Raw genomic sequence first — 27,842 nt, forward strand, 5'->3', positions numbered from 1 at the left:
GATAACAAATAAACTAGCAAATAAGATAATTTCAGAGAACAGTCAAAGGCTACAAAGAGAAATCCAACAGGGCAGGAGACAGAGAATGACAAGGGGCCTCTCTCCGTGGAGGTGACATCTGAGCTAAGACCTGGATGACAGGAGCCTTCCAGGGAAGATGGCTAAGGGGAGGGGGGCGCTGCAGGCAGAAGCCCAGACAGAGGCAGCACCGCCTGTTCTGGGCAGGTTCTCATCCCCAGCTTTGCAGGCCTGTTGTGAGCATCAAAGGCAAGGTGGGGGGAATGGGGGGAGGGAATAAGGGGGGCAGCACTCAGGGCAGCGGGAGGGAGCACTGTCAGGGCAGCTCAGCCCCTTTGTCGGATGAGCAGACTAAGGCCCAGACAGAGTGAGAGGTCTCACAGCAAACCAGAGGCCAATGGGGCCACATGGTCTTTTCCACACACATCTGTGCCCCACCCCCTGGGGATGCTGAATCGGGGGTCCAGCAAGGAGCACCCCAAGAGTAGGGATGGAGGTAGGGTTCACAGGGATCTGGCACGTGGCAGCCGCAGTGTAGAGGTGAGGCCCAGACTCAGGGTGGAGGGGGTGTACGTGGTATGGGGTCTGGGATATGGGCAATGACCAGGGGCTCCCCAAATCAAGGCTGCCTTCCTGTGCCTGCTCCTGCCTGCCGGGCTGCCCCCTGCACACACCGGCACAGTAGTGATGGGCAAAGCCGGTTTGCCTGAGCCCCTGTTGGATTCTGTGATGATAGGAGGAAGTTCCTACCTCTCCTTTCACAGAATCACGGGAACACAGCAAGGCAGGATCTGAACCCAGGCCTTCAAGGGAAGTGTGACCTCAGGTGGCCCTTGATCCCCGCAAGCTAGGTTAGCAACGGGCAGGCAGTCAGGGGCTCCGGGGCCCTGCCCCAAATCCTGGGTGACTTGGGACAGGCTCTGTCCCTCCCTAGGCTTGCCTCTTTATCCTCCCAACAAATACATAGAGCAGGCTCTGTGTCGGGCCTGGGCAGACCGTAAAATCCTCAGTAAGTGCTCAGAGATGAGTGTTCATAAAATGAGGGCGGCTGACCAAGTAGGAGGGTTGAGGGCCCCCCTAAGCCGGCTGGCTGGAGCAGGCCTCACTAGCATGTGATGCTCCAGCCAAGACTGGAAGGGGAGAAGAGTCAGCCGTGGTCCAGGCAAAGGAAACAGCCTATACAAAGGTCCGGGGGCAGGACCTTGCCTGGTACATTAGAGGAACAACCAAGAGGCCTGAGAGGGGAGGGAGGGAGAGGGAGAAGGAGATGAGGTCAAGGAGAGGACAGGGGTTGGATCATGTAGACAAAGGGGGGAGTTTGGATTTCATTCTGAGGGTGATGGGGAGCTCTGGAAGATTCTTGAGCCGAGGAAAGGATGGGATCTGATCATACGCGTATACAGACAGATAAATATTTTTTTAAGTAAATATCCATGTCCAACATGGGGCTTGAACTCAAGACCCGGAGATTAAGAGTCGCATGCTCTACGGACTGAGCCATTTTATTTTATTATTATTATTTGTAAAGATTTTATTTATTTATTAGAGACAGAGAAGCAGAGACACAGGCAGAGGGAGAAGCAGGCTCCATGCAGGGAGACATGGGACTCGATCCCCGGTCTCTAGGATCAGGCCCTGGGCTAAAGGCACGCTAAACCGCTGAGCCACCAGGGCTGCCCCGGACTGAGCCATTTTAATGGGTACACAGGTGGGGGTAAGGGAGGGTGCATGCAGAGACCCCTGTGAAGCGGGAGGCCAGGGAGAGAAGGCCTTTGGGCCACAATGGCCGGACAGTGGCTTCCCAACATGGACCATTTACTAGGAGTTATTTTAAAATACCTGATTGGCCTTCACCTCCTGGAAGATTCTGTCCTCAACCTCAGTTTCCAGGTGGGGAGCCCCGTGGAGCGGAGCAGAGGCCATCCAGGACTCCCTGTGGCCCCTTCTTTTCTCTTTTGCATCTGCAGGGGCCGGTATTGGGAGCCTTCAGCCAATCCTAGTGCCTCCTTCCTGCCCCTGGCTGCCCAGTCCCTGATTCCCACCGTCAGAGCCCATCGCGCCTTTGCAGGCCCTCGTGAAAGGAGCAGCTGGGGCCTTTCACCCCATGGGGCCTGACCATGTCCTCCACCCCCCCCCCCCCCCCCCCCCCCGCAACTTCACAGCAACTTCACAGCGTGGGCCTGGCCAGAGGTGCGCCCTGCAAGGTGAGGCCTCAGAGCCCATGACTCCTCAATCCCAGGGGAAGACTTAACACTGTCCCAGCTTTCCTCTATGAGGCAGCTCCTATGCACTCTGCGGAACCCCAGCTTCAACACCCCCTCTGACATCTAGGAAGCCTTCCCAACTTCCCAAGCAGGGACCTTGCTCCGGCTCCGTCTCTGCTCCCACCGACAGTCCAGTCCCGGTCCCTGCACCTCAGCCCTGACTATAGGGGGCTGAGAGGGTCTTCTGCTTGGTCTCCCCCTTGCTGTCCCCAACTTGGGAACCCCTCCCTGAATCCCCAGCATGGCCTAGCCTGGCTGCTCACCCTGGGGACAGCAGAGAGCACTGGTTTCTCCAACAAGTCGCTTCCAACCATCTCACTGTACAAGTGAGTAAACTGAGGCCCAGAGAGAGGCCCGCGAGCGTCTTAAGGTCACGGTGGGGGGCGCCAGAAGCCCGGGCAGGGCTCCCACGTTCCCAGGTGGAGGGCGACGTGTGAGTGACTCTTCTGGGGGGGCTCAGCGCCAACCTTGGCAGGAACAGAGGCTCAGAGGTCACCTGAGAGCCCTGGCCGGCAGGAGGGGACAGGCTTGGCTGGTGGCCCAGCAGCTCGGCTGCGGGCGGGGGGCGGGGGGGCGGGAGGCAGAGGTTGGCGAAGTCGGAAGCCAAAGGCTTGGCCTCCCCGAGGGAGCCGCTTTCCCGGCCCGGGTCGGATCAATGGGCTGTAATTATACCGCGCCGGGCCCGGAGCCGGCGGGGAGGGAGCGGGAGCTGGCAGGAGCGAGGCGGCGGGCGGGGGAGCGCGGCCCGAGAGGGACCCACGTTACTTTGATTGACAGCCCAGGCGGGCGCCGCGCAACGCCTTCTGGGGATCGTAGTCTTTCCGAGAGGCCCGCTCCCGCCTCCTCTCGCGTTTGCACTCGGGGAAACCGAGGCACGGGACTCCCGCACCTCCCTCCCCTCCGCCTCCACGTCGGCTTATCCCAACCCCCATCTGGCCTGGGAACAAAAACGGACGCGGGCTAGCGAGCTTCCAGCCCAGGGCGAGATCTCGGCTCTTCCCGGGGTGGGGGGGCGGGAAGGGACCTTCGACCTCAGTTTACCCATCTGTGAAATAGGGCGAGAGGCGCCCCGTGGGGCGCCAGCTGGCCGGGCTTGTGCAGGGCAGGGTGTTGGGCGAGGGGCTCTGGCATTTGAGGAGGGGCCCGCCGGGCTGGGGGTGGCTCGCTACCCCGGGTTTCGGAGCCTGACGGCACCGGATCGCCCATCCCCAGCCCCGGCACCACCGAGGCCGGGCGTCCACGAGGCTCTCCGCGTCTGGGCGGGGGGGGGGGGGGAGCCACACGCTCCTACCCCGCTGGCAGCCCTCTGATTGGCCAAGCGCGTCCCAGTGCCTCCTGCCATTGGCTGCGGGCTCCTCGATCGCCATTGGCCGGCGCCCATTGTGACGTCACGGACCCATGTGGGAGCGCCGCGAGGCGATTGGCTGGCGCGCGCAGCCAACCACCGCGGAGAGAGGAATTTCCACAGTAGCCGAGGCGGAGAGGCTGATTTAAGGTGGTCCGAGCAATCCGGGGTCCCAGCGCTGCTTCTCGGCTTTTTCCTTTAAAAAAAATAAAAAATAAAAAACCCACCTCATAAAAACCAGGCAGGGACTGGGGCTGAGCGGTTCCGTACGGCGGGAGGAGGGGGATCAGAAGCGAAGTCCCTTCCCCCATTTTGCAGCTTCTTGCCCGGTTCTGCAGGTGGGGCGTGCAGCCCCGGCGGGGGAGGGGGCGGGCGAGTTCGCGGGGCGCAGGCTTCTGGGGTAACGAGAGGGTCGTGCTAGACTGTCCAGCCCGGAACCCACCGCGGCGGTCCTCGCCCGGCCCGGCCTGCTGCCCCGGCCGCGTGTGCATTTCAGCGAGGTGCGGTGGGGTCCCCCATCTCAGCGCTCCCAGCTGAGCCCCCCCAAATTCTCAAAGCTGCCCCCAAAGCAGAGCTCACAGCAAACGGTCTCTTCCCTCCTGGCGGATCCCGTACACCATCCTGTGTGTGTGTGTGTGTGTGTGTGTGTGGTCTTGTGGCTTCTGGGCAATCCACAAATCTGTATTTACCCTCCCCTGCGGGGTGTGCCTGGTAGAAACGTCTAAAGCCTGTTGCCTCAAGGTCCCCTCCTCCAGGAAGCCTCTCTGGCTTCACCAGGCAGAGGCCCTGTCCATCTGGTCTGCAGGCGCTCACTGCATCAGTGACCCAGGAGTCAGTGCCTAACTCTGTCCACCCCCCACTTCCCTATCCTGGGCCAGGCGTCTCTAGGAGCCCCAGGGCCTTCCAGCATGAGGGTGGGTTGTAGAATAAATACCCACCTGAACAGCCTGTGCTCACTGTGTGGAGGGGGAAGGTACCTTCCGGAGGAGAGGATGCCTGCAGGAGATGCTTTGGGGCTGGGCCTTGAAAAAAAATGGATTTTCTCCAGGCAGAGAAGGAGCAGTAGGGAATCCCAGGAAGAGGTAACCACGCAAGCCAAAGCCAGGAGGTGGGAGAGAACACAGAGTAGGTAATGTGACTGGCGTGGGCTGGAGCAGAGAGAGTAGGTGAAGGGGTGGAGGGAGGTGAAGCCAGGCCGGGCCAGGTGCTGCAGGACATCTGAGGCTAGCCTGAGGATCTGGGGTTTGTCCTGAGGAAGTTTGCCATAGGAAGCCATGGGAAGGGTTTTGTTTGTTTGTTTTTTAAACTTTTTATTTATTTATTAATGAGAGACACACAGAGAGGCAGAGACATAGGCAGAGGGAGAAGCAGGCTCCCTGTGAGGAGGCCAATGTGGGACTCGATCCCAGGACCCTGGGGTCACAGCCTGAGCGGAAGGCAGACCCTCAACCGCTGAGCCACCCACGTGTCCCCATGGGAAGCTTTTATGCGGGAGGGCCAGGCCCAAAAATGATGGCAAGAGTTAAAGCCGCTGGGGCTGGAGCTCAGAGGGGGGAGGATGAAGAGCTGGCTCAGGCCCGAGGGGGCGGCTATGTGGATAGGGAGCAAGATTGAGGGGGCAGGTGCAGGGGAGGGAAGGGGCTAGGCCTAGGCCAATGCTCTGTCTTGGGGAGCAGGACCAGGGCCCAGGTCTGGGGGAAGGTGCTACACCTAGTGACCCCGGGGACATCCCAGGGAGGCATGGCGCTTCCTGGAAAGGTTTTGGAATTAGGACTTCACAGACCCCCACCCCAGAACCAGGGATTCCTGGCCTTGTAGAAAGGTGGAACTCCGTTCCTAGCCCTTCCCAGCAGGAGTGCGGCCAGTGACTTCTGGCTTGAGCTGATCAGCTGTTTCTTCTCCCCAGCTCCTCTGCCTATCTGTTTATTGAGCACTTGCTGTGTGCCAGGCTCTGCAAGAAACGGCTCTGTCCCCACACAGCCTAGTGAGGGAGACAAATGCCGAATAGAACAATCCGCAGGGAAATGTGGTGTTGGCGAAACAAAACACACTCTGGCAGGACCTCGAAGGAGGGAGAACGGATACAGGATTTGGGAATAACCAGGTGGGATGAGTAAATGACCGTACAAATGGGTGGCCTGGAGGGGGCTTTCTTAGGAGGTGACCTCTGAGCTGAGACTTGAATGACCCAAAGCAAGGGAACAGCATTTCAGGCAGAGGGAACAGTAAATGCAAAAGCCCTGAGGCAGGCCCCTATCTGGTGGGTTAGGAAAAGAGTGGAGAGGCCAGAGTGTCGGAAGCAGAGGGGATGAGGGTGAAGATGAAGGCAGCTGGGTCCAGGGAGGGAAGGGCAGAGATGGGGTTTGTGCAGGGCCTTGTGGGAAAAGAGAAGAGTTTGGATTTTATTTTGATGACAATAGGGAGCCATTGAACACTCTAGTACACACACACACACACACACACACACACACACACACACATCTTTGTCCTCAGGATCTCTTTCTCCCCTGCGGTCCCACCCTGGGTAGGTCGCACGTCTCTCAGGCACCCCAGATAAGTAGGTTCCCTCTTGTCTCCACCACTGCTCCCCAAAGTCTTTCTCTGTACACACAAATAGTTCCCCAGTCGCCAAACCGTGATCGTGCCTTGTCCGCAGAGCTCGGAGAGGGCCAGAATCGCTTCCCCTTCGGTCACCCTCGTATTCCTGGCACCTGGAAGGATACCTGGCACCTAATAGATGCTCAATAAATTACCTGTTGGCTGGAAGGCGGTGGTGCTCAGCTCAGGAGGGTTTCGTCTACTTTGGCTCCCCCGCCTCCAGCACAGGGGCAGGCATCACGGCGAGGCAGGGGTTTCTCTCTATTTCGTGTCCCCTGCGCCTCGTGCCTAGAGCTGTGCCTGGTCCGCAGGAGGTGCTCCAGGCACGCTTGTTGACCGACTTAACAAACTTTGAGGTTTTTCCTACGCAAGATGGGAGCAAGGAGGTGCGATGTCCCAGGTGAGTGTGGGGGATGCTCCCAGGCTGGCTGCGGTCTGTGCCCCGAGGGGAGCGCCTGCCCCCAGCGACCTCGGTCTGGTGGCAGGGATTCGGCTGCCCTTCTCCGGGCCTGCTCTGCCCTCTAGGAGCTCGCAGTCTGCTGCTGGTGGCAAGGGGAGTCCGAGTCCCACCTGCGGAGAGTTTGCTCGTGCCGGGCCAGGCTGGGGGCTGCTCAGGCCCCATCTCCTTAAAGGACAGCTCCAGGCTCTGCCATTTTACAGATGCGAATACTGAGGCCGGAGGGGGGCGGGCGGGGTCTGCCCTCCACGGTGCAGGTTCCCGGCCTCCTCCAGAACCTGTCTCAGCCCTCTCCTCGGGAGGGCCCCTTCACCGCAACCGCCCCCTCCCCAGCACGCGGCCCGCACAGGCCCCCCCACCCGCCGAGGGGTGTCTGGCTGACCTGCTCGTCTCTCCCCGGGGAGGGAGCGGGCGGCGTCGGCGGGGGACTGGGCGCGGGCCTCAGTTTCCCCACGGGGCCCGGCGGGGGGCGGGGCGGCGGGCGGGGGCGGGGTCCCGGGCGCGGGCCCGAGGCGCGGGGGCGCGGCGGGCGGGCGGGTGGGCGGGCCGGGGGGCGGCGGCGCCACCTTAAGGCGGCTCTGCCCGCGGCTCCCGGCCGAGCCCCGCCGGAGGGAGGCGGCTCCGCGCGGGGCCCGCCGCCCGCGCCTCCGCCGACACCGGCCGCGGCTCGCGCGACCTTCCGCGCCCGCCCCGCGCCCCGCGCCCCGCGCCCCGCGCCCCCGCCCCGCCCCCGCCCCCGCCCCGCGCGCTCGGGGGGGCGCGGGCGCTCCGGGTCCCGGCCCCGCGCCGCCGCGCCCCTCCTGCTGCCTCCGGGCGCCCCCGGCCCCGCCGCCGCCCCCCCCCCCCCCGGGATCGTCGGCTCCGGCGGCGCGGGGCGTCCGCATCGCCAGGATGTACCCCCAGGGGAGGCACCCGGTGAGTGGGGGCCCGGGCCGCGCGGGGGCGGGGGGCGCGGGCGCCCGGAGCTCAGACCCCGCGGCGCGCCCGCCCGCAGACCCCGCTCCAGTCCGGCCAGCCCTTCAAGTTCTCGATCCTGGAGATCTGCGACCGCATCAAAGAGGAATTCCAGTTTCTTCAGGCTCAGTACCACAGGTGAGGGCGGCGGGGCGCCGCGCCCCGGGGGAGCCGGGCGCTCACCTGGGAGCTCACCTGGGAGCTCACCTGGGAGCTCACCTGGGAGCCCCCCGGCGGGAGGGGGCGGGCCCGCTGGGGGCCCCGGGCGCAGCCAGGCGGGGGCGGGGCCTCCAGGGTGCCGGGAGGAGGGAGCCCCCCCTGCAGGGCCGAGGGAGGGCTTCCAGGTGGAAGCGCAGGTGAGGTGGCTGGGGACGCTCAGCCCTGGGGCGCCTGGAGCCTGAGAAGGGGCGGGAAGGGACTGGACGGGAGGTGGGGCGGCGAGCAGGAAGTGGGGACAGGGGACTGAGCCAAAGCCATCACTTTGGAAACTGGCCCAGACCGGGTATCTCTGCGTCCTGTGCCGGGTGGGGCGCGGGGGGAGTAGAGGCAGGGCGCAGAGTGGGATCCCCATGCCCCCCCCTCTCCTTCCCAGCCTCAAGCTGGAATGTGAGAAGCTGGCCAGTGAGAAGACAGAAATGCAACGACATTATGTCATGGTGAGGGGCTTCGGGTGCCAGGAGCTGCGGGCAGTGGGGAGGGGGCTCCGCTGTGACTGAAGGCGCTGGGGGTTTGACTCCCCGCTCACCCTGCCCCTCAGGGCCTCATTTTCCCTGTCTTGTAAACGGGGCTGGTTGGGATTCCTGGCCATCCTACAAACAATGAGGCAAGGATGTCCCCTCTCCTGATGGGCATCTCTGAGGGGCCGGGGTCTCTGGGCACCTCCTCCTGCCGCCCTCCCTGCTTGCTCCTCTGGTCTTCCCCTCTGGGCTTCGGGGGAGGCTCTGTGGCCTGCTGTGATTCCCCCAGCCTGGGGGCTCCCCGGAAGGCCCAGCATCACCCAGCTCAGGGCTGGGCACCAACTGGCACAGTAGACATTCCCAACTGGCTCTTCCTTTGCAGTATTATGAGATGTCCTACGGGCTCAACATCGAAATGCATAAACAGGTAACTGTTGGGGCTCGGGGTGTTCAGGAGGAAGGGTGAGGGTCTGGAAGCTGTGAGAGAGACCCAGCGCTCAGGCAGTCCGGGTCTTATCCTGAAATCTCTGGGACCAGGGGGCCAGATTTCAGCCTCACAGAAGGAAAACAGTTCTGAACTTCTGGAGACAGGGTCCAGCAGAGGTGAGAAGCGGGCAGGAGCCAGGTGTCCCCGTCAAGGAGGGGTCAAGGAGGGCTTGCGGCAGAGGCTGGCAGCCAGGTCGGGCAGGCAGTGGAGGTGACTTCTGGCCCAGGGAGGTCCCTTTCAGCCCAGAGAGTCTCATGTTTGGAGGATGGATCCTGATGATCTGAGCTGGACCCCAAGCTGCTGTTGATGCTTTAAAGGATGTAAGATTGGCCCTAGTGCCCTGAGGGTCCAAGACTCTCATCAGCTTCTGAGTGTGATGCAGGGTTCTCAGTTAGACCAGAAGGGTCTCAAATTGACTCCAGTTGTTCAAGATTAACCCCGAGACGGGGCGCCCAGGTGGCTCAGTCGGTTAAGCATCCGACTCTTGATCTCAGCCCAGGTCTCGATCTCAGAGGCGTGAGTTCAAGCCCCATCTGTGTTGGGTTCCACACTGGGTACCGAGCCTACTTTAAAAAAGAAAAAAAAATTAACCCCAAGAACCTGACACTGATCTCAAGGTTCTCTGATAGATGAGGGACCCCAAAAGATTGTGAGGTTGATGGGGTCTTAGGTTCTGTCCCTGAGACTATCAGAACAGGGTAGGGGTGGGGGGGTGGAGCCTAAAACAACACTCCTTCCGGGTGGGTGGGAAGAGGAGGGGGAGCGGGCTGGGAGTGTGGGCTGCCTCAGGGTGCCCGCCCTGGTGTGCTTTTCTGGGTATGCGTGGGCTCTGCTGGCTCTGGTGTGGGCCGTGGCGGGCGGGGGGGGGGGGGGGGCGCTGACCTGGCTGGAGTAGGGCGTGGTCCTGGGGGTGCATGAAATAGACCATCTTACAGGGTGGGAGGGGGCAGGCAGGTGCTAGGGCCCGGCCCCCACCCTCCCAGTGGGAACTCAAGCCCCGTCTGGATGCACGAGGCACACAGCACCCCTCTAACCCCGGCAGAGGCAAAGCATAGCCTGACCCTGCACACACCTGGATATGCCATACCTGCCCCTCTCCCCCCGCCCCCATGCAGCAGCTTTCCCTCTGTTCAGCCTCTCGGGGCTCCCCTGGCTCAGATCCTGTCCCCGAAGACACCCGCTTGTAAAACCACAGCCTCCCCTCCACTCCCTGTACTGCGCCCAAACGTGTGGGTTTCCCCGCATACCAGCCGATCCTCCTGCTCCGACACCAGCAGATGTCCTGCGATTCAGCTTGATTCTGACACTGCCTGCCTGGAATTAGCTCAGACCTCACAGGTGCGGGGCTCGGCCCCACCGGGCTGCCCCTGTTGCAGATGCCAAGCAAAAGTCTGGGTCTCTGGCCCAAGCGTCTGACCGTTCAGCTATATATAAATTGAGGGTTCCTGTAATCCCCACCTCAGGTTCAATAATTTGCCCAAACAGTCCCCAGAACTCAGGGAAACAGTTGGCTTGTTACATTACCCGCTTATCCTATAGGATCGGATTCAGGAACAGCCAGATGGAAGAGAGGCGCGGGGCGAGGCATGGGGCGGGGGCGCAGAGCTTCCATGCCCTGCCCTGGTGCGCCACCCTCCCAGCACCTCCATACGGTCACCCACCCGGTCACCCACCCGAGGCTCCCCACCAACTCCGTTAGGGATTTTTAGGGAGGTTTCATTGCACAGACCCAATTGGTTACATCATCGCCGTTGCTGATTAACTCGACCTCCATCCCTCTAACATACTCAGGTATTGAGAACAGCAAAAGACGCTCCCTGCCCCCATCACTGGGAAATTCTGAGAGTTTTAGGGGCTCCTCTGTACCAGGATGTGGGACAAAGACAAGATAGGTTTCTTATTATTAGCCCAACACCACAAAGCCCTTCCCCTGAGCCTGGTGCACTGGGATCTCGGCCTGGCAGTGGCCCAGGTCGCAGAGGGAGCCTGTGCCCCCCAGAGACGGCCTGGGAGGGCCACTGCTTTGTTTGCGATGACCCCACAGCCCCTCAGTGCCCATCTGAGTTGGGCGTCTTGGTGGCTGCTTCCTGGGAATCTGTTGATTGTGTCTGTATCTGTCCCGGCCTTCCGGCTCCCGGCTGCCCTGGGCATCAGCTCCGCAGGCCGCCGTCTGCCCCCCGAGCCTTGCCTCTCTGGCTTCAGCATCGCTGGTGACGGCCCCCTACCTCCCGGGCTTTGCCAAGGCTTATTACGTCTGGAGTGAGGGTCCCCCCCCCACAAGCCTCCTCCCTATTGTTTCCTGCCAGGCCGAGATTGTGAAGCGCCTCAGTGGTATCTGTGCTCAGATTATCCCCTTCCTGACCCAGGAGGTGAGTGGGCCTGTGGGGGCAGACGGGGAGCTGGATGACTGGGAGAGCGGGGACTGGTTCCGCCGGGGGGCCGGGAAGGGGGCACCGGGCAGGGGCTACAGGGATGGACAGAGGTGGAGGGTGAGGGCGAGGAGTGGGGGCTCCGGCCCGGCCACCAGGCTGCCTGGGTCCGAGTCCTGGCTCTGTGCCCTTGGCTGCTTGCCTTGTCTGTGCCTTTGTGGTCATGTTTAGACAAGCTGATACACGCCAGGGCGATACTGGGTGCTAAGCAAGCACCCAGGAAGAGTTAGCCCTATGTGTGCTCAGCGCAGCTGGCTAGTCACGAAAGGGCAAATACCGTCCAGCTCCATTCCCGGGAGGTCCCTAGAGGAGTCTCGTCGTGCACAGAGACAGAGACGAGATGGTGGTGGGAGCCAGGGGCTGAGGGAGGAGATGGGGAGTCTCCGTGTGGGGAGATGGAAGGTTCTAGAGATGGAATGTGGGGGTGGGTGCGCGACGATGTGAGTGTGCTTCTTGCCGCTGAGCTGTGCACTTAGAGACTGTTAAGATGGTGACTCGTACGTATCTGTAACCACAATAATAATTTTAAAAAGGTAGAACCGGGGCAGATGACATAATAAGCAGTGTGAGCACCTCACTGAAACTTAAAAAAAAAGCGGGGGTGGGGTGCCTGGGTGGCTCAGGTAGCAGTTAGGCGTCTGCTTTCGGCTTGGGTCATGATGCCAGGGTCCTGCGATCAAGCGCCACATCAGGCTCCCGGCTCAGTGGGTGTCTGCTTCTCCTTCCTCTAAATTTTTTTTAAGATTTTATTTATTTATTCATGAGGGACACACACACACACACACACACACACACACACACACACACACACACACCCGAGAGAGAGAAAGAGGCAGAGGCCCAGGCAGAAGGAGAAGCAGGCTCCATGCAGGGAGCCCGACGTGGGACTCGATCCCAGGACTCCAGGATCACGTCCTGGGCCAAAGGCAGACGCTCCACCGCTGAGCCTCCCAGGGATCCTCCTCCCTCTAAATATTTAAATAAAATCTTTAAAAGGAAAAAAAAGTTAGCCCTTGTAAGAATTCTCCAAGGGCCTGCCAGCCTGAGGACCTTTGCAGCAGCTGTCCCTGCTTCCTGTCTGGAGCATTCCATCCACAAGAGACACCAGGGCAGGTCCCCCTGCAGGGTGGGTAAACGGAGCCCCCCCCCCCCCGCCAGTTGTGACCGTGAACAAAAACAGGGGGAGATGCTCACCTCGGATGGGACCCCGCCAAATCTGAGATTTTCTGGAAGCTCGGGAAGGAGGGATATCCTGGCTGGCGTGAGACTGTAGAGATGGTGTCTGGAGCAGAGGGTGGGGACCGAGTGGCCGCGGTGACAAGAGCAACACGGGAAGAAAGATGGTAAACGGACTAGGAAGTGAACAGCGACACACACAGGTGCCCCAGCGAGTCCATTCTAGCCCAGGGGTCAGGGGATGGTGTGGTCGGGGTCTACACCCCACCCTCTGCCTGCTTTATAAATAAGGTTTTATGGGGACACCGGCAGGCCCGTTCAGGCACATGGTCTGCATGGCAGGATACGGAGAGAGAAGGTGCCACAGAGAACTGAAAATATTTACTCTGTGACCCTTTACAGAAAAAGTGGGCCAACCCTCGGCCTAGACACGCTTACACGCGGGTGTGTGGATCCACAGCCGTGTGCGGTCACTCACACGTACATTCGTCTATGTTTCTATTTGAACGTATTACATTACGTGTCTACTTAAATTTGTATTAAATGAGATTAAGTGAAACGGTTCCTTCGTCACTTGCACGGGGCTGGGCGCATCTCAAGTGCTCAGTAGCACCTGCGGGGCTCCGACAGTGGGGACAGAGCATGTGTTGTCATTGCTTGAGGCAAGGAGAGGCAGGAAGAAGGGCGGCAGGGCAGAGGCCCCCGGGCTACTAGGGACGCCAATTTCTACTTTGTGACCTGTTGCTGTTTTCCCCAGGTGCTGATTTAGACGGGACATTTGCGTTGTCACACTGGGGGTGCTCCTGGCACCGAGGGGGTGGGGGCCAGGGATGCTGGAAATAGCGAGCGCTGGGGACAAGGATGGGGGGGAGCTGGGGCCTTGGAGGGCACTGCGGGGGTGGATGGGGGCTGCCAGCAGACAGGGAGCCTGAGCACCCCCTCCCAGTACCCCCGCCTCTCAGCATCAACAACAGGTGCTACAGGCCGTGGAACGGGCCAAGCAGGTGACCGTGGGGGAGCTGAACAGCCTCATCGGGGTGAGTCCTCCCAGCCCCTACCCTGTCCCGGGGAGACCCCACCCCCGGTCCTGGGCACCCTGGAGGTGCTAAGGCTGGGGGTTCCAGGTGGGCTGCTGGAGGGGGCTCTGGCCTCCCCGGAGCCTCGGGGCGCCCCCCTCTGCCCACACCCGGTGCAGGTCTCTGCTGCCTCTCGGGCCAGGGGCACTGCTGGGCTGCGGCCCGGCCCTGGCCCACCCGTCCTCTCTCCAGCAGCAGCAGCTCCAGCCGCTGTCCCACCATGCCCCCCCTGTACCCCTCACCCCTCGCCCTGCTGGCCTGGTGGGCAGCAGTGCCACGGGGCTGCTGGCCCTGTCCGGAGCTCTGGCCGCGCAGGCTCAGCTGGCTGCGGCCGCCAAGGAAGACCGGGCAGGTGGGGAGGCCGAGGGACCCAGAGGTGAGTGGGCCCCACAGGGTGGCGTTGGCCAGGGGAGCCCGGGTGCGGAGGGGGACTGGCAGGCCAGGCTGTCCAGAGCACCAGACTCCCCGAAGCGCCAGGGAGCGAGTGACCGGGCCCGCCGGGCCTGGGGTCAGCTTTCCTCCCAGCCGCTGTGTGTTCTTGGGCGAGCTACTGCCTGTCTCTGGACACCTGTCTGAATGTTCAGGGGAGGACGCGGGTGTAGGAAGGAGGAGGGGGGTTCTGAGCTGGGAAGGGGGCCCTATAAACTCCAGAGGGGCGCGCCCCTGGCACCACGAGCTACGAAACCCTCACCTTGTCTCCCCTCTCTCTTCGCCTCCCCTGCGTCCTGCCAGTGGACAGAGCCCCGAGCAGGGTAAGTTGCAGGGCGCCCAGGAACTCGTGTGACATTCGCTTTGTACTCGCGGGTGGCTGGAGCCGGGGGTTCTGAGCTGATGGGGTCCTCAGAGCAAGACCCCGGGCAGCTCCTGGAACCTTTTGCTGTGGGAGGTGCCCCTAGACTTCTTCTTATCAAAAGTTTGCCTCCTTGAGCTTCTTTCTGCAATTGGATAAGTGAACGTGCGGGGAGTAGCCTCCACCCCCGCTTCCGTTCATCAACGCGCCCGTCATCCAGCTGATGTTGTTATCTATCAGAGCTGCCCCGTAGCCCTGTGTGTAGTTTTTATTATTTCTAAATTGTTTTTCTTTTTTAAAAGATTTTATCTATGTATTCACGAGAGACACAGAGAGAGGCAGAGACACAGGTAGCGGGAGGAGCAGGCTCCCTGCGGGGAGCCCGATGTGGGACTCGATCCTAGGACCCCAGGGTCATACAGATGGGGAGACTGAGTCCCAGGGAAGGAGCCGACTGCCTGAGGCCCACAGGCAGGTTGATGCTGGGGGAGGGGGATGCAGCTGACCCAGGCTTTGACCTTCGAAGGCCGGACTGTTGGCACCTATGGGCTGGCTTTGAGTCCTGTTTCAGCCCCTCCTTCACGGCACAGCCCTGCCTTCCCTTGGGCTCAGTTTCCCTGTCTGTATAATGGGATTAACCATCACCTCCCCCCACAAGCTTGCTGTGGGGGTTCAAGAACTGAGCATTGGGGCAGCCCCGGTGGCTCAGCGGTTTGGCGCCTCCTTCACCCTGGGGTGGGATCCTGGAGACCCGGGATCGAGTCCCACATCCGGCTCCCTGCGTGGAGCCTGCTTCTCCCCCTGCCTATGTCTCTGCTTCTTTGTATGTGTGTGTGTGTGTGTGTCTCATGAATAAATAAATAAAATCTTAAAAAAAAAAAAAAAGAACTGAGCATTGACTCTGCCCTCAGAAGGTCCCATTTCCCAGACGGGAAACTTGAGGCCCAGATCCCAATAACAGTGTTGGGGACCCTCGGGCTTGGCTGTGCCAGGATGGGGTCTGGGGCCTCGGGGCTCTGACCCTCTGTCCCACCTGGCCTTGTCTCTCTGCAGAGCGCATCCCCCTCACCCCCTGAGAGTGTGGTGGAGGAGGAGCGGCCCGGTGGCCCGGCCGGCAGCGGGAAGCAGCGCGCTGAGGACAAAGATCTGTCGGGACCTTATGTAAGTGGGGGGCAAGCAGAAGACCGGGGCGGGCCCCCAGCCCTGCTGCTCAGAGCCGACCAGAGCCGAGCTCTGGCCGTGACTCTCTCACTCCAGGGCCTTCCATAGCTCCCCTTTGCTCACGGAGCGCGGGGCAATCAGAAGACCCCTGCGGGCCAGGCCCAGCTCTAGTTGCTCTTGTGTCTGAAGCCCCTGGACCAGGCAGCCGATGCCCCCCTCCTGGATTTTGTTCCGGCCCGTGCAGCCCTCTGTGACTCCCCTTCCCCTGCCCTTCTAGGAGGCCCAGAATGCTCTGTCCTGCAGGAGGCTGGCCCTGGCCCCCCGCCCCCTCCAGGGCCGGGACCCCTCCCTCACTGTACAAGCCCCGCACCTGTAGTCTCTACCTCTGGCCCCCCCAGGGCAGGGCCGCAGTGGAGGCTGGGGTTGTGGCTGCGGGGGGGGGCACTTGTCGCATCCGCGGGGCCAGCCTCACCCTGGTGCCACCTTCCTGGCAGCCCCAGAGCCCGCAGGTCCTCCTCTGTTTCTCACAGATGCCTTTGCTCTTTAAGAATCCGAACAGCTTGTTCTATACACGTCAGCAACTCTTTTGGTTTTTAAAGAAGATAATTGGGGGTCGGGGGGGGGGTCAGAGAAGCCCCTCCTGCTGGGAAGACGTGGGCTTCAGGCTGTACCTTCGGTCTTCCTGGCCTTTCTGCTTGACACGGGGCAGCCCTGGACAACGCTGTTTCCCCCAAGGGCCGTGGGGAGCCGCACAAGGAGTGAGAACTGATGTAGGGGCAGGCGTCAGGAGAAAATCCCTCTCGGGCAAGCTTGGAGGGCTGCCTGGAGGGGGCAAGCTGAAGGCCAGGAGCCTGAGGAAGGGCCAAGGCCATGGCTCTCCCCACACTGCACACAGCAGGGAAACTGAGACCCGGGGAGGGCCCCACAGCACGTCGTGGGCATGCAGCTCCACCCCCCTCACTTTTCTCCACGAGGGACTCACGCCCCCTCCCCAACGGCCCCTGGACCCGAGCAAATGGCAGCCTTCTTTCCGAACCAGGTACAGGGGCCTCTGGAGCCCCCAGAGCCCTGATCAGACTGGGGCTGGCCCTGTGTCCGCCCCCACTCCTGGGGACGAATAAGGGGACGTGGAGGCAGGGGCACGGCCACAGTAAGCTCTCTCCCTCTCCTCTGTGTCCCCCCCCCCCAGGAGAGTGACGAAGACAAGAGTGACTACAACCTAGTGGTGGACGAGGTGAGTCGGGGTCCAGCCTCTGACAGCAGGGCCCAGAGGTCTGGGCACAGCGAGTGGCAGGTTTGGCAGAGTGTTGGGCTTGGAGGGAAGGGGGCGTCCTGGCCCCCTCTCGGTTCAAGGTGGATGGGATGAGGGGACAGCTCGGGACAACCTCCCCTCCATAGCACAGGCCCCGAGAACCCTGGGGGGCGGGCAGTGGCTTCAAGCGCCCTCGCTGAGTGACGGGGCGCTGTGCCCCTTCCCCGGCCTCACTGGCCCCCCAGTCAGGGGGGGGACACCAAAAGCAAGCCCTGACGTAGTCGTTGCCATGTGTGCTTATGGTGCAGGTACCTTCAATCCCATCGGACGGGGTGGATCGCAGGGGCCCAGCCTGGAGGGTGGGACGGGGTCTGGGAGGTACAGGGATGGGCTCGCCCTCTTTACCCGCTTCCTCTCCACTTAACCTCACCTCCTCAAACCCAGGACCAGCCGTCGGAGCCCCCCAGCCCTGCCAGCACCCCGTGTGGAAAGGCCCCCATCTGTGTCCCTGCCCGTCGGGACCTCGTGGACAGTCCAGCCTCCTTGGCCTCGAGCCTCGGCTCGCCACTCCCCCGAGCCAAGGAGCTTGTCCTGGTAAGGAGTGGGGGAGGCCTGGAAACTCACTTCGTGCATCCTGGGGACCTGGAAACAGATGCCGACACCTGAGATGTGGAGGGGGGCGGGAACCCACCGGCCGGGGGGGGGGGGGTGTCCAGAGGCTTGTCCTTCGTGGTTATTTGTCACCCTCCTAAAATCCGCCTTGACTTTGCCCAAGTACTTCTCCCGAGCGGACTGGCTCCGTCGGGCCTAAACACACACCAAATACATACACGTTCTCCATCTTCTGGGGAGACGGTTGCTTGCTTAAGTAGGGAGCCCCAGAAATAAGCCCAGTGACCATAGAATCGGGGCCCAGGGCTGACTCCCGCCCTGCAAGTGTTCCGGCCCCTGAGAGGCGCTGGAGGCGCAGCAGCCCCACCTGAGGTCCGGGCAGGAGGATACTATGGGAACAACTTTCTCCGCGTAGGAAGCGCCCTGGCACCCACGCGGGGCTCCATCTATCCCGCCCCCTCCCCCAAATCTTCCCCAGCCCCCGCGGGCACTTACCCACTTACCGGGAGAGGGAGAGGGAGAGGCGGAGAGGGAGAGGCGCCGGTTTCTAGGCCTCCCCTCCCAGCAGGTTGCTATGGCGACGCAGAGGCTGGGGCTCACGTGGCATCTTCTGTGACCTCCTCCACTCCAGGAGGCCGAGGGGGAGGGGCGCCGCGGCCTCCCTGTCCACGTGGTCCCCACCCACGGCCCTCGTGGGTGCCCGGGCGGCTGGCACGGAAGGCGGGCTTGGGGAGGCGAGGACGGGTGCGAGGTCGGCCAGGTTCCTGGCAGGTCGGGGAGGCTCAGCAGGAGGAGGACAGGCCAGGAGCTCCTCCCCAGGTCCGCTTCCCCCCTGCTCAGGTGTCTCCCCCTCCCCGAGAGGCACCGCTCCCCAGAAGCAGGGCGAGCGGGCCCCTACTGGGTGCCAGTCCCTCGTCCTGGGTCCCTGTCCTCCTCCCCGGGTGCCTGTCCTCCTCCCCCGGTGCCGGTCCTCTGTCCTGGGTCCCCATCCTCCATCCAGGAGCACACCCTGTGCTCTCCCGCCCCACACCCTGCCCCCTTCTCTCGCAGCGCGCCCTCTCCCTGCAGGTGTGGCCCTTGCTCAAGGCCAGTCTACACCCGCACTTGCACTCGTGACCCTGTAACCCCTAGCCGTGTAACGCACTGCATGCCTTATCATACGCGTGCACGGTTCTGGCAGCAGGTGTGAGTGCCCCTCCCTGCGCCCGCTGTACCCCTGTGGGCAGGTGCTGTGCCCCTTCCTGCCCAGGCGCCCGCCTGCCGCTCCCAGTGTGCGGACCCTCGCGTGTCCCTGAAATAGCAGAGGGGCACTAGCGGGGCCCATGAGCCCCGGCCTAGCTCGCATACACCTGCTCCTTCCTCCCACCTGGTTTCTCACCAGAGCGTGGGCAGCAAGGTGCGGGGCACAGGGGTGTTCAGTCCTGACCTTTCTCCCCAGAACGACCTTCCTGCCAGCACTCCCGCCCCTAAGTCCTGCGACTCCTCCCCGCCCCAGGATGCGTCCACCCCCGGGCCCAGCTCAGCCAGTCACCTCCGCCAGCTTGCTGCCAAGCCAGCGCCTTGCACCGACAGTGTTGGTGAGCGTGGGCTGGGGCCCGCCAGACCAGGTCTCTTCTCTGGGGGGTTCTAGAAGATGCCAGGGGTGGGGGAGGCGGGAGGCCAGAATCCGGCCCTGGCCTGGCCTTGGCCCTTTCCGGGACTTGGAGCCCAGTGCTGCCTCACTCTGGGCCTCCGTCTCCTCAGGGTCTTGGCTTCACAGGTCCGGAGGCCGAGGCCCAGAGAGGCACTGGTTTACTCACGAGCTTTAGCCCTAGTGCACGGGCCGAGAGGCCTTGGGGTCAGACGGCCTGGGGTTTGAGGCCAGCCTCGGGTACTCATCAGCCTGACTTTGGGCGAGCGACTCAAACTTTCTGAGCCTCAGATTCCCCATTGTTGACGTGGGGGTGACGGTGTTTTCCATTTCTGTCCTGTGGCCTGGCCCTGGCTGGTTCTGGGGCCCCAGAAAGAATCAGCCCTGGGACTTGCCTTCGAGGAGCTCCCAGGCATGTGTGACCCGGGCTAGCATAGACAGAGGGAAGCAAAATGGGCCGGGGGTGGGGGTGGGGAGGCTTGATGATGTTGCTGGACATCGGCCCGGGGTTTTGAAGGGTGAGTAGGAGCTTAGCAACTGAGGAAGGAAAGCCAGAGGGAAAGATTCTCAAACATCTGGAAATATGACATGGTGTGGTGGAGCCTGGACCAGGGCACAGCCACCCCCAGTGAGCGGTCAAGGCCGTGGAAGGCCGGGTCTGGGTCCGGGGGATCTGAAGACCTGTCTTTGTCTCTTCGTACTCAGCCCTGAGGAGCCCCCTGACACTGTCCAGTCCATTCACCACATCCTTCAGCCTGAGCTCCCACAGCGCCCTTAACGGGGACCTCTCTGTGCCCAGCTCCTATGTCAGCCTCCACCTGTCCCCCCAGGTCAGCGGCTCTGTAGTGTATGGACGGTCCCCCATGGTGAGTGCTCGGTGTGGGGGCACCAGGTGCTATCAGCAGGATGCGGGGGGGGGGGCAGGGGGCCGGGAGGAGAAACCAATGACATAAGGAGAGACAAGGGAATAGGGAAAGGGACAAGGGACAGGAACCCCTGCTTGGCAAGTGCATATGCATGTGGGAGGGTGATCCGAGGGTCCCAGTGGCCCACAAGCTGAATACAAAGAAACAACAGTGAGTGTGCTGCACTGTTGGGAGCAGAGAGCCCCCGCCCCAGGGCTGAGGGTCCCCTTCAGGCCCCTGGCAGAGGGCGTGCCATTGCTAGTCCTGTTTTCAGGGACTGTGATGATTCCAGCAGACTGCGGACGAAGGACTAGGCCGGGGAGAGGACGAGAAGTGGGGTCTCAGGAGGAGTGGGAGGAATGGGGCATGAGACCTGTGAGCTGGGGCGCAGGGGGCAGACCCCTGTGGGCCCCAGAGGGCAGTACAGGGACAGATGGCTGAAGTGGATCAGGATCCCTCCAGAGGGAAGAAAATGCCGTCGTTGGGGACATCCCGGCCCCTAGGCTGGGTGGCACCTGGGAGGGATGTTGTAGAACGGAGCTCAGCAAGTATTTTCCGCAAGAGGCCAGACAGTAAATAGTTTTGACTTTGGAGACCGGGTGGTCTGTGTCACAGGTCGCAGCTACTCGCTTCTGCCTTCACAGCTCAGAGCCTCCACAGACAACATATAAATGAGTGGGTGTGGCTGTGTGCTAATAAAACTTTATTTAAAAAAGAAGCAGGGGGCCAGAGGTTGCCAACTCTGGGGTTCTAGGTTCCCTGGGCAGGGAGTCTTTGGCCGGAGCCTCTGCTCTCCTATCTGCAGCATGGATGGAGGACGGGGCTCCTCCTGGGGAGGGGCTGGTGAACCGGTGAGGGATCCTCTGATAAACAGAAACACCGCAGGTAGCCTGGGGGAGGGCAGAGGTGGCCTTCAGTCCCCTGCCCTGTGACACCCCCTCTGGCATTTTGGCAGATGGCATTTGAGTGTCACCCACATCTCCGAGGGTCATCCATCTCCTCCTCCCTGCCCACTATCCCTGGTGGAAAGCCGTGAGTATTGGCTCGGGGCTCCCGGCCTCCTGTCAGGTGCTTACCTTGTGGGGTGGGGGGCTGGGGTTCCCGGCTGCCTTTCCAGAAGATCTCTTTGAGGAGGTCTGGAGAGAGGGGTTATGTAACAAGCAAGATGTAGACCATTGCTTCTCAATGGGGGGGCGCCGGGAGGGGGGTTTTACCTTCCCCACCCCCACCCCAGGACGTTTGGCCTGTCTGGTGATATTTTGTGTTGCCACGCCCACATCCGGCCTCTCGTGGGTTGGGGCCAGCCATCCTGCTGCAGGCCCTGCAGCGCACAGACTGGCCCCGGCCCCAAGTACCCAGGAACTTCCTGCCGTGGCGGAACGTTCTGTACCTACAGCTGTCCAGGCTGATTGCCATCGGCCACCTGTGGCTTTGGCCACTGAGGAACCGGAGTTGTAAATGTATTTAAGCTGAACTGGCCGCCCGTGGCTGGTGGCACCCCTGGGCCCCGTTCTCGGGAGCTCTCCAGGCATCTCCCAGGGCTCGCGCACCGGGCACCGGGCTAGGCCTTTAGCACCACGCTGACTGTTGGGTCACATGTGATCACGGGGTTCCTTCCCCGAGGGCGTGGGGGCACCCGGGGCGCGGGGACGAGGGTGCCACCTCCAGGGCTGACCCTCCCTGCCGTCACGGTCCTCCGCCTGTCCAGGGCCTACTCCTTCCACGTATCTGCCGACGGGCAGATGCAGCCGGTGCCCTTCCCCTCGGACGCGCTGGTGGGCGCGGGCATCCCGCGGCACGCGCGGCAGCTGCACACGCTGGCGCACGGCGAGGTGGTCTGCGCGGTCACCATCAGCGGCTCCACGCAGCACGTGTACACGGGCGGCAAGGGCTGCGTCAAAGTGTGGGACGTGGGGCAGCCGGGCGCCAAGACGCCCGTGGCCCAGCTGGACTGCCTGGTGAGGGCGGGGCCCGCCGCCGGTGAGGGCGGGGCTTGTTCGGCGAGGGGGCGTGGCCTGTTCGGCAGGGTGGAGCTTTGGGGCCGTGGGGGCGGGGCCTGTCCGGCAAGGCGGGGCTCACAGCCTATGGAGACTGGACCTGGAGCCCTGGGGGCGGGGCTTGCCCGGTGGGGCGGGGCTTGGAGAGTGTGGGCGGGGCTTGTCCGGCAGGGCGGGGCTCACAGCCTATGGAGACTGGACCTGGAGCCCTGGGGGCGGGGTTTGTCGGGCAGGGCGGTGGCTTGGAGAGCGTGGGCGGGGCTTGTCCGGCGGGGGCGGGGCTCGCAGCCTACGGGGTGCTCTGGGGGCGCTCTGGGGGGCGCTCCGAGGCCAGGGCGGGAGGGCCAGCCCCACGCCCTCGCTTCTCTTCTGTCCCAGAACCGGGACAACTACATTCGCTCCTGCAAGCTGCTGCCGGATGGCCGGAGCCTGATCGTGGGCGGCGAGGCCAGCACCCTGTCCATCTGGGACCTGGCGGCACCCACCCCGCGCATCAAGGCAGAGCTGACCTCCTCCGCCCCCGCTTGCTACGCCCTGGCGGTCAGCCCCGACGCCAAGGTCTGCTTTTCCTGCTGCAGCGACGGCAACATCGTGGTCTGGGACTTGCAGAACCAGACCATGGTCAGGTGGGTGGTCCTGCCCCCTCTGCTTGGGTGCCGTGTGGGCCCGGGGTGGCCTGGGAGGGCACTGGAGCGGAAGCAGCTCCGGAGTGACGCCCGGGCCCTTCTCTCCGCAGGCAGTTCCAGGGCCACACCGACGGCGCCAGCTGCATCGACATCTCCGACTACGGCACTCGGCTCTGGACCGGGGGCCTGGACAACACTGTGCGCTGCTGGGACCTGCGGGAGGGTCGCCAGCTGCAGCAGCACGACTTCAGCTCCCAGGTGCTGCAGCGGGTCTGCTGGGAGGGCCGTAGAAAGTTTCTGGAACCCGGAGTCCCCTCCTCTCCACCCAAGGCACTCACTTCCAGAGGCCGAGTGGTTCAAATACCTGATGTCTGTCCATCTGTTCGTCCTTAAGACAAATCCGCAGGCCTCTCCCCTTAATTCTCCCAGGACAGCTACAGGGAAGCACAGAGGAGCTGATTCCTATGAAGCTGTGAGCCCACTAAGACCCTCAGATCGTTTTCCCAGATGCTTGTGCCACGCCACCCCCTTATTCCTTTGTTCCTCCTCCCCCCCCCCCCGGCCTTCAATCTCCTGACCCTCCTGAGAGCTCCTGACCACCCCCTACCCCCCACCGCCTTCACCCCCCTCTGGGACTCAGCATAGGGGAGCCACTGATCTGGAGAGACAGGCAAAGGTTGACACAGAAGTTGCACAGAGGTCTGTCGAGGGCGCTGTGGGAGTCTGGGCTGAAGGATGTAGCGACAGGGCTGGACAGAATCAGGGGACTCCTCAGGGCTGGGCACAGTCACCCAGGTCCTCTCTCCCACTGCCTCGGGACAGGGTGGGAGCTCCGTGGCCTGACATCTAAGACCCCCAAACTCTGGTCTCACACACACCATGCCCGGCCACACCTCTAGACTGCTCCACTTACTGTGCCCTCCAGCTGACACGCTTTCCCCTTCCTTTTACCAATTGGTGAGCTCCTGCTCATCCTTCAGAACCCACCTCCGTTTTGCCCCCTTCCTGGAAGCCTGGGGGTAGCTGACTCCCAAACCCTTTTCTGTTCTACCTTCCCTTCTCTTTAGCTTAAAAGTCTCTTTGATAAGGAAGGCAGGGTGCAGGTGGATGTGGTGGCCGGTCCCTTGCCCCCGAGACTTAGATGGGTTGTTCTCTGGGGACCCCGTGGTGAGTATCTCCCATCCCACTGGGCCACCTGTCTTTATTATACAGGGACGTTTCTGTGCGGCCACGAGAGAACACGTAAAACCTTCTTGTCTCCTCTCTGCTGTCAACTTAGGGTTCTTTCCACATGTGTCCCGTCAGTGAGATTGTGAGAAGTTTAGGGCAGAGCAAGGCCTCATTCTGCTCTGGACCTGCTCTGGCTGGGGCACGGGGTGATGAGGCCCCCAAGCCCCTGCAGATCCAAATAAAAGGAGGTGTTGGCAAGTGGGGCGCGTTCCGAGCTGGGAGTCCAAGGACCTGATCCTTCACGGCTGCATGACCTTGAGCGAGCGGGGGGCCTCAGCTTGCCTTCCACCATCTGCTCAAGGGGGCGGCTGTCCTCGGCCGGCTTCACGCCCGCCCACCCGCCTCCCAGAGCTGTTGTGCGTTCGGAGCGGATAATGGATGTGAGGCCCCAGGGTTCCGTGTAATTCTGATTAATATTAATGATTTGACATGCAGTTGCCTGCTGTGTTCCAGGCCCTGGGCCAGCTGCCTCTCCATGCGGGGCTGCGGCGGGAGGGCGCCGGACCTCCCCCCTCCACCCCCTCTGGGCATCCTCCAATATCGGAAGCGGGTTCTGATGCCCCCTCTTCCTTCTGCACCCCCAGATCTTCTCTCTGGGCCACTGCCCCAACCAGGACTGGCTGGCGGTGGGCATGGAGAGCAGCAACGTGGAGGTCCTGCACGTCCGCAAGCCAGAGAAGTATCAGTTGCACCTTCACGAGAGCTGTGTGCTCGCCCTCAAATTCGCCTCCTGCGGTGGGTGCTTGGGCTGGGCGGGGTGCTGGGGCGCTGGGGCGGGCTTTGCCAACCCACACGGCAGGACACAGGACGCCCGGTGGAATTCGAATTTTAGCAGATCACTCGTTAGTGTGAGGTTTTCCCAAGTATTGCACGGGACAGACTTACGGAAAGGCCACTGCTGTGTAAATGCCTACGTGTTCAGGAGATATACTTACACTAAAAAGTAAGCCAAGTGATTTTTAGTGTAAGTGTATCCCAAGCACGTAAACTACAAAGAATAAATGACGATGCTCGAGGCGCCTCTGTACTAAAAGTGATTTGTGATTTTCCCGAGACTCGAATGTAACTGGACATCCCAGATTTTATCCGGCAGCCCTCTCCTGGGGGCTCCCCCTTCTGGAAGCCAGACCGAGCCCCTTGGGGGTGCCCCCCTCACGAGAGCAGGGGTGTCCAAGAGAAAGGGAGAGGCCAGTCCTGGGTTGTCTTTGCTTCCTCCCTCCTGGAACTCCCCTGGCCCTCCCCTCCCCAGGGCGCTGGTTCGTGAGCACCGGGAAGGACAACCTGCTCAACGCCTGGAGGACGCCGTATGGAGCCAGCATTTTCCAGGTACCCGGCAGTCTGCAGCCCCCAGGGCAGGGCAGGGTGTCCCGGAGCCCCCAGGTGGTTGGTGGGTACACCATGTCCCCCAACCCCAGCCAGGAAGCTGCTAAAGCAGGGTCTGCAAACTGGCCACACGCCACATCTGCATGCACCCTGGGTTCTTTTAATTTCTATTCTTAACTTTTTTTAAAAAATATTTTATTTATTTATTCATGAGAATACACAAAGAGGAGAGAGAGAGGAGCAGAGACACAGGCAGAGGGAGAAGCAGGCTCCATGCAGGGAGCCTGACATGGGACTCGATCCCGGGTCTCCAGGATCACACCAGGGACTGAAGGCGGCGCTAAACCGCTGAGCCACCTAGGCTGCCCATGTTCTTAACTTTTAAAATATGTATAAAATTCACCATTGTAACCAACTCTAAGTGCACAGCTCAGGGCACGAAGCACACTCACCCCGCCCTGCACGCACCCCCACCACCGCCTCCAGAACCTTCCATCTCCCCACACGGAGGCCCCATCCCCAGGAAGCACTGACCCCCACCCCCCGCCCCACCCCTGGCTCCCACCACCTCTGTCTCTGTGGACGGGCCTCCTCTGGGGACCTCCTGAGAGTGGGGTCCTGCAGGAGGTGTCCTTCTGGGTCTGGGTCCCCTCCCTGAGCCTGGTGTCCTTGGGATCCGTCCATGTGGGGCAGGTGTCAGTCCCCTTCCTTCCTGGGGCTGGGTCGTGTCCCGGGTGTGGACGGGCCTCCTCTGGGGACCTCCTGGGAGTGGGATCCTACAGGAGGTGTCCTTCTGGGTCTGGGTCCCCTCCCTGAGCCCGGTGTCCTCAGGGTCCATCCATGTGGGGACAGGGGTCGGGGCCCCTTCCTCCCCGGGGCTGGGTGGGATTCTACAGTATAGATGGGCGGCATGGTGCTTATCCACTCACCATTTGACGGGCACCTGGTTTGCTTCCACATTTGGGCAACTTTGAATCATGCTGCCGTGGGCACGTTTTCATGTCTGGGGCATCTGTCTTGGAGTGGAATTGCTGACAACTGTGTAACCTCTGGACAAACTCTCCACCCCCCAGCAGTGCACGTGGGTTCAGAGTCTCTGCATCCTCACTGACACTTGTTATTGTGTCCTTTTTGTTCGTAGCCATCCTAGCGCGTGTGGGGCGATTTTTTTTTTTTTTTTACATTTGTAAAGGGCAGTACAGCAGAGGGAGAATGCTGTGACGCAGATTATTTTGGCCTCTGGACTTGTTGGCTAGAGACGTATTTGGACCTTTGGCAGAGCCTGAAAACTCATCGTTGGGCCCTTTACGGGTGTAGGTCGTCGTGGTGAGCCTTAGCGAGCCACCCTCGCTGTGCCGTGCGGCCTCGTGCCTGGCGCACACGCTCTGAGCGTCCTTCGAGAGGGCAGGGCCTCAGATCTCTCTTGGTGTCAAGAGAACAGAGGTCCTGCCCTTCCCAGGAGCACCGTCACCTGTCCTGAGGCTCAGTTTCAGTGGATGTTCCCCCTGGAACAACGTGTCACCCTGCTTCCCCTGTCATCACCCCCCACCCCTGGCCTGGGAGAGTCCCGACCCCCCTGCCAGCTGCCCTATCCCGTGTCCCATCCTGGCCCCAGCCTCGACTGCAGGGTGGAGACAGCAGGGTCCCTGGGTGAAACAAGGCTCATTCTTGGGGGTAGGGCCCCCCTCCACCCCCGCAGGCACCTGCCTCTTCCCACCTACCCCACCTCACCTCCCCCTTCTCTCCCTCCCCTCATCCCTGTCCCTAGTCCAAGGAATCATCCTCCGTGCTGAGCTGTGACATCTCCGGGAATAACAAGTACATCGTGACAGGCTCGGGTGACAAGAAGGCCACCGTGTACGAGGTGGTCTACTGAGACCCCCTCATGCCTGCAGCCCTGGCCTGGCTCCTGGGGGAGGGGCATCCCGGAAAGAGACCCCGACGGCCCCCCTCTGCTCCTACCTTCCAGTGCTACGTCCCATCAGCCCTCTGGCTGCCTCCCTCACACCTGCCCTCGCTGGACTCACGGGGGGCTGGATGGGCAGGTGGACTTTGGGGAAATAAATGTATTTATCACAACTTCCTTTCTGTCCTGGGCTGGAGGATGGGGGTCAGAGGGGCGGGGGGCATTGCTTTCCCCGGGCCGTGACCGGGGGCAGGCTGGGTGGGAGACAGGTGTGCTGTGGGGCCGCACAGCACAGGTGATGCCCGGGACCAGGGGCCGGCCCCCACGATCTGCGCGCCATCTGGGAGACGGCAGGGCTCCAGGACAGTGGAGATTCGCCGTCACGATGTGTGGCTTCAGCACCCGGCGCAGCAGCGGAGGGAGTCCCAGGCAGCCTTGTGTGCTCTGGCCCAGGGCTGCTGTGCGCCTCACTCCCGGCCCAGGGGACAGGATCATCCCAGGGCGCCGCGCACATACACAGGGGACTTACTGCATGCAGCACGTGGCTCTTTGGGGTGCTTCCCTCCGACCCCCACAGGTGATGCTGAGAGGCTGGTGCACAAGGACGCCTGGCCCACCCCAAGGTGCTAGTAAGCAAGCAGTCCCAGGGGAGGTGACGGTAGAGCGTAAACCGAGAGCTAACGAGAAGCAGCCGCTGCACCCGAGTGTGCAGGTCCAGAGGGAACCGCGTGTGCACAGGCTCCGAGGGAAGGAGCTCGGCCGGGTGGAAACCAGGCCGGCGGGGTCTGCAGCCCAGGCTGCAGCAGAGGGAGTCTATGGACGTGGGCCAGCCTGGGGCGGGGCCGGCCTCAGGTCTAGGTTCTGGAAGCTCCTGTGGAGGGAGCTTCCCGTGGGGGGGCCGTGGTGAAGCAGGGACGCTGCTGGGGACC

The 27,842-nt window shown here is 62.1% G+C and overlaps 1 protein-coding gene across 3 annotated transcripts; it reads left to right on the forward strand.

The window, feature by feature from the left end:
- The first annotated feature begins 7,526 nt into the window (after nt 1-7,526).
- On the forward strand, nt 7,527-27,086 carry TLE2 (TLE family member 2, transcriptional corepressor). 3 transcript variants are annotated; one of them, XM_055343193.1, is made up of 20 exons: nt 7,527-7,597; nt 7,677-7,774; nt 8,229-8,292; nt 8,696-8,740; nt 11,107-11,169; nt 13,368-13,442; nt 13,674-13,857; nt 14,214-14,233; nt 15,325-15,432; nt 16,622-16,666; nt 17,129-17,278; nt 18,735-18,873; nt 19,632-19,792; nt 20,787-20,863; nt 21,540-21,789; nt 22,207-22,454; nt 22,565-22,712; nt 24,269-24,419; nt 24,934-25,010; nt 26,776-27,086. In XM_055343193.1, the coding sequence occupies exons 1-20, from the start codon at nt 7,574-7,576 to the stop codon at nt 26,881-26,883; spliced, it is 2,235 nt and encodes a 744-aa protein (XP_055199168.1). In that variant the 5' UTR covers nt 7,527-7,573; the 3' UTR covers nt 26,884-27,086. The 3 variants fall into 3 exon arrangements, with proteins under 3 accessions (XP_055199168.1, XP_055199170.1, XP_055199169.1); XM_055343195.1 differs by having other exon boundaries at nt 19,632-19,756; XM_055343194.1 differs by having other exon boundaries at nt 13,677-13,857.
- Nucleotides 27,087-27,842: the final 756 nt, after the last annotated feature.

This window comes from Nyctereutes procyonoides, unplaced genomic scaffold (assembly GCF_905146905.1).
Source record: "Nyctereutes procyonoides isolate TBG_1078 unplaced genomic scaffold, NYPRO_anot_genome, whole genome shotgun sequence".
NCBI classification, from domain to species: domain Eukaryota; kingdom Metazoa; phylum Chordata; class Mammalia; order Carnivora; family Canidae; genus Nyctereutes; species Nyctereutes procyonoides.